The sequence below is a fragment of the Onychostoma macrolepis genome, chromosome 07 (assembly GCF_012432095.1).
Source record: "Onychostoma macrolepis isolate SWU-2019 chromosome 07, ASM1243209v1, whole genome shotgun sequence".
In the NCBI taxonomy this organism is placed as follows: domain Eukaryota; kingdom Metazoa; phylum Chordata; class Actinopteri; order Cypriniformes; family Cyprinidae; genus Onychostoma; species Onychostoma macrolepis.
The window spans coordinates 44,675,187-44,686,302 of NC_081161.1; the positions used below are offsets into that span (position 1 = coordinate 44,675,187).

Consider the following 11,116-nt stretch of genomic DNA (forward strand, 5'->3'; position numbering starts at 1 on the left):
ATCACACCAGCATCCTTTCTTTAATTCTTTTACACTTCTTTCCAGGAGTGCTACACTAACATTGTCGTTTATGGAACCGCTTTAGACCCGATCGATTTGTTATGCTATTTCATGTCAGGTTTTGGACTTTAATCCCCGCTTTTCCTCGGGTCTCCGTGGTGTTGTTGTGATAGGTCATATTCACGCGCAGAGAACGCGCTTGAGACACAGTTTAGAGAGGAGAAATCAATCTACATATAAAATATTGGCCACAGATTATTGGTCACTTTATAAACAATAAAAGTGTAGCGCATCCACTAGTCATCATAATCGGTTTTTACCGATGCAAATGTGTTAGAAACGATGCATGGTGATACAAATGCCAACTTATCCGATGCACACTTTTTAAACAGATGCATCGTTAATTTTTCTTTTTTTGCCGATGCACCGAGCGAATCAGATAATCTTCCCATCCCTAGTAGATATTTCATTATTGCTTTGTGTGTTATATTTTATTTGCATTAGCCAATTAATTATGAATCTAAATTATAAGGAACTTATATTATGAAATGATTTAATAAAATAAAATAAAAAAAATCATTGTCTTCATTACTGTAAAAAAAGGAGGCTACACCCGTTTAAGGTTTATACAAAGAGGGGGAGGGGTGGGGGGCATATAAGGTTCATTATAGTAAAAAGCTGACATATACAGACATTAATCCAATCCAATAGATCCAATAAATTCAGATATTGACAGATATGTAAACAAAATCAAGCAACGTGTTTATGAAATAAGCAGTTTTGTTGATGGATGTCGGATTTTTATTTGAACTTTTTACCTACAAAAGTAGCCTGTAACGATCATCTTCATATTATATAAAAAGGCTGAGCAGACATTTACAGACATCAATATTAAATATAATTTAACCAGAAAACTAACTTCACTTTAAAAGAGTATTTTCAACAAAAAAAAAAAAAAAAGCGCGCGAGCATACAGTAGAACGTTGGTGATGGCGGCTGTGTGACGTCACAGTAAAACTCCGTGTAGCGCTCGCGCTCAGATCAGATCAGATCACCTGCAGCTTCATCAGTCATTATTACATTATTACACCTTCATCAAAATGGTTTGGTTGGTGAAGGTAGGTCTGACGCCGAACGGGGTTTTTAAGGAGGCCGAGGCGGTTTGCCCCAGTCTGAATCCACAAATCTGAACAAAAAATACTTACTGAACTTTTACATCATTATTCCACCATTATAATCTACCGCTGTTTATTTGCACTGATTTGACTTGCTTGACGAGAAATACCATCAAAAATGTTCAACCTATGTGTATATAATGTCGCTCCTAACAGTTTGATGTGACTGGATTACACAAATAAATAGTAAACCTAGTAATAGTACACAAGTAAACCTGTTTAAGCATTTTATGCATATCTGTATGCATGCTTTGTATAAATTTGTTTAAATGTGAACCAGCTGAGAATAATAGGCTAATTATTCCTAAATATTGTCAACTAATTCGGGTTAAGAGTGTAGCAATGTGCCTCAGTCTCTATTTATGAACAGATTACGGAGCATAAAGTATTAATTCTGAGTTATGTTTATTCTTCTAGAATTTGGTGCGTGCCGTTCATCAGTCCGATGAAAAAATGGATAAAAATCCCAAAAAGGAGGAGAAGAAGAAGAAGAGGGTCAAGTTAGCGCTGTGTTCTTCAGTGGATGTGATGGACTCGTCCAGTGCAGCTCCTGAAGACCGAGACAAACCACCCTCATCTTCCTCATCTTCCTCTTCTTCCTCAGGCAAACGCAGATTTAAAGGTCTGCGGTGCTTCTTCTGCAGAATGCTGTCATTCTGTGGCGTGTCCTCGTCTTCTGAGCAGGATAAGACGTCTTCCATCCAGACTCAGAAGACCAGCGACGACTGAGTGCAGTCGGCAGATCTTCTGAGGAGCTTCAAGAAGTTGATCTGCTGACTGCCGACCAGAAGAAAGAAGCAGTCGGAGGTTACAGACGCTTTCACAGACATTTCTTACATTCTTTTTGAGGTCAGGTTTTCTTAGCTCTATGTGTTTCTGATTGTTCAGGATCTACTTCCTAAAGCTTGCCTAGTTTCTATACCTTTATGTCATCAATAAAAAAGTTTGTATCATTAACATTGACAAAAGCATGTCTTCACAGCAGTAGTTCCTCCTGGTTCCTCCTCATCTGCAGACGTCAGATCCTCAGAACAAACAGCGTCTGAGCTGCAGACTGAGATTCAGGAGACTGAACCCGTCACAGGTAACATATGATTCAGTTCTGCAGCTTTTCTACTCTACTTTTGCTTCATCTGAGCTGTTAAAGCTGTAAAATTCAGATTTACTCCTTTACTGTGAACATTTAAAAAAACAGGCAAATGGTTTGAACAACAGATCATTCCTTGTATTATTTGTAATATTGTAATATTTCTTCTCAGCAGTAGTTGAAGGGACTAAACCTCCTTCTCTCAGTGTTGATGGTCCTTCATCTGCAGACAGAGTCTCTGCTCAAGAGACAAAATCCTTCACAGGTGAGAATTAATTATACATCCAGAGGTTTTAGTAGTAATAAATGCAGATATGCCTTTTTAACTGTGTATTGAAATGTTTTGATACCAGATTATATTTCTGAAAGCGTTAAAAAATCCAGACTGAAGTTCTAGTGTAGACAAACAGTCCTGATATTGAAGTGAATGTTGTCTGTTTTAGAAAGTCTTTGCTGATGTCTGTAGTATGATACAATGTTTGACTAAAACTGCATAATTGATCTCTTTACAGACGCAGCTCTGAGCTTCGAGACCATTGATGTTGAGCGGTGAGTATCTGTGTGTAGCAGCAGGTTACTGACCCCCCCTCATTCAGGAAAAAAAAACATGTTTTCAAATTAATTATGAATGTATTTCAGATTTACAAAAAGTGGTCAAAAAAATATGTTTCAAAATATGTTCATTTAGATGTATTTCTTGGCCATTGTTGTATATTTATGAAAATATACTTAAAAATATTTATATTGATATAATTTTAAAAAGCATTCATAAATGTATTTTGCATTCAGCATAAATGTTGGCTACTCTAAGATTGGAAATGTATTTTCTTGCCTTTGAAATACATATTTTGGCATATAATTAGGTAACATATGTGTGGTGTTTTCTTCAGTCTTGTAGAATTGCTGGCCAGTTTCGGAGTCCAGTGGCATGATCTGAGCAAGGATTCACTGAAGGAGCTGCTCAAGTCTTTGGAGGAACAGGAGGAAGCGTCTGAAGAGAAATCAGCTGAGGAGGATGATGCTGATCAAGCTGCGCTGGGGTAAAGACGCTTTTGAATGTCTGGACGCTCGTGCTTTATTATGAACTTCTCTGCAAAACTAGTCTCACATATTTAGAAACCTTTAGATCAAAAAAGCACAAATACAGTCAGCTGTAGTTTGTCTAATATGTCTGTCCACTAACAACGCTATCTGGTTACAGTCTTCCTAATTTAGGAAACACGTGCTATATGAACTCCGTCATTCAGTGCCTCCTCAGCGTTTCTCCCTTTCGGGAAGATTTGCTCTCGCAGCAGGAGAATCACACAGACAGCGCCACGCTGCTCAGGTACCAGCAACAATTCAACTAATACATCTATCATCTTCATATTTACAGTTTTTTCAACTGCTTACATTTTCAAAACTTTTACAAATCCAAGAATTACACACAAAATGCAAAATGCCTCACATCTTGTGCAAAATGAAGCACTGCATTCAAAACATCACAAACACATCTCAAAAACAAACATTTGCAAACACTTTTGCCATAATATTTTTGTGTGTTACATCGAGAATTGTGTGTTGTGTTTTGCTAAAAGTACTTTCTAACAGTTCTAGTAATATTAATGTGTTTGTTTCCAGAGCGTTAACTGACCTGCACATGAGCCGGATGGACAGCAGTGACTCTGATCTGAAGGAAACACACTTGGCTAAAGTTAAAAGCTACATAGAAAGTCACTTTCCAGTTTTCAAGGGACACTGTCAGCAGGTGAGGACGCCTTAAACCAGGCTTCTTAACTAGATTAATTAGCAAAACTTCCTTGATTATGCTGTTTCACACAAACCAGCCATGACAATTCATCCTGATCTTATCAGCGCTGAACAATATAAATGTGGACTGTTCTGCAGTCTTGGTGACTGTAAGCTGTTTGTTTATGAGCTGGATTTACCTTCTCTATCTCCTCTCAGGATGCACACGAGTTCTTCATGGCTTGTCTGTCCCGTCTAAAAGAGGAAAGCATGAGCTTGAGATCGTCTCATCCCTCATACACTTGCCCCGTGTCCAGTATGGAGTTCAAGCTCAGAAGCGAGCGCACCTGCAACAGGTAATGCCAAGCATCATCTGACATTTAATGTCACCAAAAGTTTGGCCTAAAGATGAATGCATTTGTATGAATTCATGCTCATTCAAAAGAAGCCCAACATTGAAACGTTTATGTTCACTCTGTTATTTTAGCTGCGGCCTCATGAAGAGTTTCACAGAGGAATCAAACTGCCTCTCGCTGGTCATCGGCCCTCATGCGAGTCTCACAGACAGTCTGCAGCAGTACATGAACGTGAGTATCAGCGCTGAAGTCATTATATTACATGAACAGGAGGCTCTCGTGTCTCTAATCAGCTGATGTCTGTGTTTGTTGTCTCAGGCGTCGTTCATTGATTGCGTGTGCAGTCTGTGTGGAGGACCACAGGCCTCTGAGACCCTGAAGTTTCTCTCTCTTCCTCGGTACGACACGCTGCTGATCAGTTACTGATCTGGAGAACAGCCAATCATGAGCTGCTCTGTAACGTCTGATCACTCGCATGTCTCTGCAGGGTCCTGGTCCTTCTGGTGCAGCGCTTTGACTTCACGTCCTCCATGATCAAGCTGAAGAATCGACTGGAGATTCCTGAGGAGCTGACGCTGTCCTGCGTTAAAGGTACAGTTACAGAACAGCCGTCCTGTTCATCATATAACTGTGAGTGATTACAGTGTTATTCCTGGATGCACACCATTATATCTGATTGCATTTGAACAGGCTTCTGTGCATCTGATTGTGTTTTGATGTCAGTCTCTCTTCACTGATTTGCATATTATAATTGATCTATTTTTAATAGTGGTTTGTTGCATGTCAGTGTGCATTAGGTTTAGATTTGTGCAAAGTGCGGGAAATGTTTTGCTGATTATTTACAAATGTAACTTCTGGAATTTGGAAGTTATTTTGAAGACCAACCTGAGAAGAGAGACAGATCTTTTATCAACTACTAAGTAATATTTCAGTGTTTGGGGGTTTTAGTCGTCGAAGATTGTAATTAGCAATGCTGCAGTGACTGTTAATTACTCTTTAAGACAGCTTCAGGAAGAATTTTATTTTATTTTTATTTACTTTTATTTTTAGTTTTCATGAAGTGTTTTATTTTTTGGTCTGTGATCTTCAACAGAGAGAACAAAGCAGCCAGAGACAGATGAAAACAGCAGAGCAGGCAGCCGATCATTTCTCCAGAAAATATTCAGGAAAAAGAACAGAGTTGCTCCACAGACACCACAGGAAAGAGATAGATAGATAGATAGATAGATAGATAGATAGATAGATAGATAGATAGATAGATAGGGATGGATAGATGGATGGATATATGCACGGATGGATGTACAAATATATACAGATGAGTGAATAGATGGTGGATGGATAGATAATAAATAGGGAGTAGATGTACAGAGATAGACAGATAGATAGATAGATAGATGATAGATGATAGATAGTCAGACAGACAGCATTATCTTATAATCTCCGTGTGTTAAACAGGAAGAAGCTCCAGTCGTCATCAGCTCACAGTACAGACTCTCTGCTGTTGTGTCTCATGCGGGAAGCCATTTGTTTTTTGGTAAGAATTTTCATTCGTCTCATTCGTACGTTCGCTGGTCATGTGATCAGTTCCAGTCCGTCGTGAATGGACGCTGAAGTTTCTGGGTCTCACAGGACACTACATCAGTCAGATCCGTGAGCGCAGGGAGGACGGATGGCTGCGGTGCAGCGACGCGTCTGTCAGAAGAAGCAGCTGGAGCGAGGTGTCCGAGGACGCCGGGGACAACGGATACTTGCTGTTTTACGTCAAGAGGAGTTTCATCCCATAATATTCAGTGTTCAGTCCTCACTTGTATTTGGTCAGCTGCTTTGGGATAAAAACTCTGAACTCCTCCTCACTCTTGTTTCTGCAGCTGAGCAGCGTTTGGTGAGGAACAGATGAGGAAGACCCCGTGAGGAAGATCCCGTCGAGAGGGTCTTGAGAAACCCTCATGCTCTGGTTTGTCAGTCGGATGTTTTTGGGGTCAAACTTGCATCTGTTGGTTTGACGTGAGCGGCACAGATTCTCGTCTCATGGCAGCTTTGGGTTTGGGATGGGATTTGTTTTTGGACAGTTGGTGGTGTTTCGCCTCTCTTGTCCTTTTGGGGGTTGTTCCAGGGCCATAATCACTGAAGACATTGAGGGGGACAATAATCCCCCCCCAGTAGTTAGAAGTGGCTAAATTGTTCCCCCAGTATTGTAAGTTGTTGCAGTGCTCTGCTGAACTCGATTACACAGCGCTCTGTTGCTGTCAGAATGACAAAAAGGTTTAAAAGTGATGTTTTTAGGCTGGTCTGCCCTCGCAGTCTAACAGCACTCGTCACTGTCAAAACCACTGAGACGGCCAATCAAATCAAAGCAGGCGGCGTTTACTGTTCACTGAAGCAGAGCGAGAATTCAAAGCAAAAGTGTCAGATTTAACACATGTACAAGAGAACGAACAAAACATTTGATATTTAACAACTGTTTTACGATAGAAACAATACTTTTACGATACTTGACTAATATGGATGTTTTGAATTGAAAATATGGTATCATTTATATGATTCTTGTAATTAGGAATACAAATAAGAATGAACATATGCAAATTTAAAAATATTATTTGCAAATAGTTCAAAATGATTATTTCCATGCTAAATTTGGACCTAGCATATTCTTCACTGTTCTATTCCTTTATGCTTTATTAAAAAAAGGAAAATAATGAATAACAAATTTTAAATAAAATAAAAATAACATAAAAATAATAAATATAAGTAATAAATGAAAAACTTAAGTATTACATTTAAAAATAATACAAATAGGGTAGTAATGAAAATAAGTAATGCATAAAAATGTAATAAATAAAGTAATTAATAAAAACAAAAATAAGTAAGTAATAAACAAGTATTAAATAAAACACATTAATATAATAATAATAAGGTATAAATAAAAAGTAGTAAAAAGTAAAATAAATGAAGTAATAAGTAATATATAAAAAGTAATAAATGAAAAACAGAAGTATTAAATTAAAAAGTATTACATTAAAAATAATAATGATAATGAGGTTTAAAAAGCAGTAAAAATAAAAAGTAATAAAGTAATACATACAAATGTAATAAAGTAATAAGCAATAATAAAATAAAAACAAAAGTAATAAATGAAAAACAGAAGTATTAAATAAAAAATTACTACATTAAAAAGTAATAATAAGGTATAAATAAAGTAGTAAAATAAGTAATGCATACAAAATTTTGTAAACTAATAAACAATAATAAAATAAATAATAAAATTTATAAATGAAAAACCAAGGTATTAAAGTATTTCATTAAAAATGATAATAAAAATAAGGTATTAATAAAATAGTAAAAATAAAAAGTAATAAAGTAATAAAAATAATTAGTACATGATGTAATAAAGTAATAAATAAACAATAATAAATACAAATAAAAATAAGTAATAAATGATAGACAGAAATATTAAAGTAATACATAAAAAGTTAATAAAACAATAATAAAGTAATACAAATAAATAATAAAATAAAGTAATAAAAAAACAAGTAATAAATAACCATTAATACATTAATTACTTTTAATAAATTATATTTACATTTTAATAATACTATTTATTACTTTAATACTTTATTTATTAATAAAACACATTAATGCTTTTACCACAATCTAAGCAGAAAAACATGCACAAAAAAAATTATAATAATAATTTAACTTAACATTTAAAAAAAAAAAAATTAATTAACATTCTAAAGTGACTTGCACTGTATTTCAGGAACACTTTTATAAATAAAGCATTATAATAAACCATTATTTGCGTCTGTGGCTCCATGATGAACCTTTAACCTCCACTGAACCGTTCCTTTGCACAAAAGGTTCTTTAGGTTATTAAATGTTCTTCAGGCTTGAAAAGCCAGTTCTTTTAGGAGCTGTTCATTGAAAGCTGCTTTGGGGAACCAAGAATGGTTCTTCTGTGGCATCGCTAGGAATTCTGGGCCCTGTGTAAAACAGACCTCTGGGCCCTGTGCGCTCTGTCACTGTTTCCCCTCACTTCTGCTGCTGCTGTGAGTGCATGCGCTTCACTGGTTCATGTATTCCCTGGAAACTGAACTCAGGAGCTTGTCATCTCTAGTGCCATGCTGTACTGTTTGAGCTGCAGGAACACTTCAGATATTACAAAACACTAGATAGGATTCAACAATTAACTGAACACTACACATATGACACTACACAAATGTTTAGATCAGTGATTCTGAACCAGGGGCCACTAGGGGCCTCAGCAAACATGAACGAGGGCCTCAAGATGACGTAAAATCTTCATATATATTTGACTTAAAATGTTCAACAATGACCAAAACTATCTATATATTTGAAATATTTGGATATTTAGCCTAATTCAGTGCTTGTTCTGTCTTAAATCTTTTTATTAGTTTCTCAGAAACCAAGAGCTCCAGGCTGTTCTACATACTGAGAAAACATGAACTCACACTCAAACTTCATTAAATTTAAAATCAACAAAAAATTAGAAAATGGACTCAGAAGATGAATTTTATTGTGCTTCCACACACTCTACAGGGGGTCAAACTCATTTTCACTGAGGGCCACTTCAACATTACGGCTGCCATCAAATGTGCCGGTTGTAACTGAAGATTGTACAAATGTTACTCAACATATTGTTAAATAACTGTCTCTTTATTTTATTATTACTTATGTTACAAATATTGCATATTCATTTGCATAAATGTAAAAATATGTTATTGCACTGTTATTTTAACATAAATCCAGAAATCCAGATTACTCCATAAATCAGAGTAAATAAAGAGCAGTATCAGCACACACAGGTCTACAGCGTAATGAACATCTGCTTTTCTCTTCGGTGCTTCTGTTCTGTCTCCGGATAAAGACACTTTAATAAACAACAAACTCAAAAGCTACTTGTTTTCTATTCTATTTCTACTTTGTTTTTAGTGTTCTTCACTCTCTGTAGGATCGAGATGCTGCTGATCGTCTGCTTTTGTGCAGAGTAACTTCTTGAAGGGAGAGCTGGTTATTTATTATTAAAGCTTGATCACGAATGATTCTCGTGAACATAAACACATTTATGTAGATCGGAGGATGCATTCCCTTCAAAAACAAACAATCCAGGAATCGTCTCTTTTCTCTTCTGTCCATTCATTTAAAAAGTACTTGTTTTCAATTCTATTTCTATTTTTTTTTCTTGTTCAAGTTTGAACTCTGAACTTTTACATGCTTGTATATACTTTAATAATATAATTAATTTCTGTAGCTTGTGTAATTGTCCTGCGGTGAATGAGTGTATCATCACTTTACAACACATCAGAGCTGATGATATTCTTCTGCTATGCTTTGGTTTGTTTATCATGCATCTTAATTTAAGAATTTGAATTTCTGTTTAAAGTCTGAAAGTCTGCTTAAAATAATTATATTGCTTCTAGTTGTTTTTTGTAGAAAGACGATGCTGATCATCTCTACTTGTCATGAAGATATAAGTCAGGTGCGCTTCAGGAATCAACTGCAGGATTCTCATCATAATGTGCTGGACTCTGACTGACTCCACGAGGTGATCTCATAGAAGTGTTCATTCATGTTTCCTCATCAGTGTCTGATGTTCATGACTCATATCTGGTAAAAGATGCTGAAGACACAAACATGTCCTCCAGCTCAGGAAACAGACATTACTCTAATGGTCAACTGTCCAACATATGGTGCTTTATTTTGTTCATAACAATAACTGCATAATCAACCCACGTCCTCAAAAAAAAAAAAATTTAAAAAGTTCTACAGTCAAAGCTAAAGGCTGACTTGTTTCTAATCTGGAATTACTTTAACCTATTTTTAAAATGGCAGTAGATTAACAATTGTGAAAAACTCATGCAAAGAAAACATTTACATTTACATTTAGTCATTTAGCAGATGATTTTATCCAAAGTGACTTACAAATGAGGACAATAGAAGCAATCAAAACCAGCAAAAGAGCAATGATACACAAGTGCTTTAACAAGTCTCAGTTAATTGTAATTAATTAATTGTGTTAATTGTTAATATAAAATATAAATATATATAAAACTCACTCATTAACTGCAAAAAAAAAGAATGAAAAATATATGAATGTAAAAAGCAGTATGTGGATATGTATAAAACAATAAAAAAAAAAAGACTAATGACTTGGCAAAAACAAGCATTATTTTGTAAAACAAAACAACAAAAACAGATTGAACTATCAACCTAAGGCCAATTACACTTTAATATTTTATACTATTTATTCTGTATTTTATATTGACAACAAGTGTAAATTGTGAGCTTGCTGTCAGTTATTATAAAAGTATTGTACAATTGTAACAGAATTATTGTTTTATTTAATTTTTTTGGTTACCCTTCTTCCTAATAAGAGCATAAGTTGCATCACCAACTCCAGCATCAGCATCTGAAGAACACAAATCATCAATAATTTTTTTTATAAGATTTATATATTTCCTCAATGAGCCACAGCTTTAGGAGTCATTCTGATCTGTAGCAGAAACGGTGCATGATGTTTAATACTAAAAGAGATAGTTCACCCCCAAAATTAAAATGTTCATAATTTTGCACACCTTTGCTTTTGCATTTATTTACTTTTGTTCTGACTTCTGAGTATGTCACTTCATTTGACTCTGCCACGGATCATCTGCAAAAACAAAACAAAACATTTTTTTATTTTATGCACCATACTTTGAAACACTATTAAAGTTACTGGTTAATGACTGATGACATATCGTCCAGTTGTAGTG

General features: G+C 35.4%; 1 protein-coding gene across 1 annotated transcript; it reads left to right on the forward strand.

Moving 5' to 3' along the window:
• Window positions 1–1,628: 1,628 nt before the first annotated feature.
• LOC131543890 (ubiquitin carboxyl-terminal hydrolase 37-like) lies at window positions 1,629–10,798 on the forward strand. The gene is made up of 16 exons (XM_058781697.1): window positions 1,629–1,797; window positions 1,881–1,982; window positions 2,161–2,259; window positions 2,438–2,527; window positions 2,775–2,811; window positions 3,153–3,302; window positions 3,464–3,589; window positions 3,883–4,009; window positions 4,210–4,346; window positions 4,478–4,577; window positions 4,665–4,744; window positions 4,834–4,937; window positions 5,440–5,542; window positions 5,798–5,880; window positions 5,976–6,300; window positions 9,316–10,798. Exons 1-15 carry the CDS (start codon window positions 1,629–1,631, stop codon window positions 6,128–6,130), a joined length of 1,662 nt encoding a protein of 553 aa, XP_058637680.1. The 3' UTR covers window positions 6,131–6,300; window positions 9,316–10,798.
• Window positions 10,799–11,116: the final 318 nt, after the last annotated feature.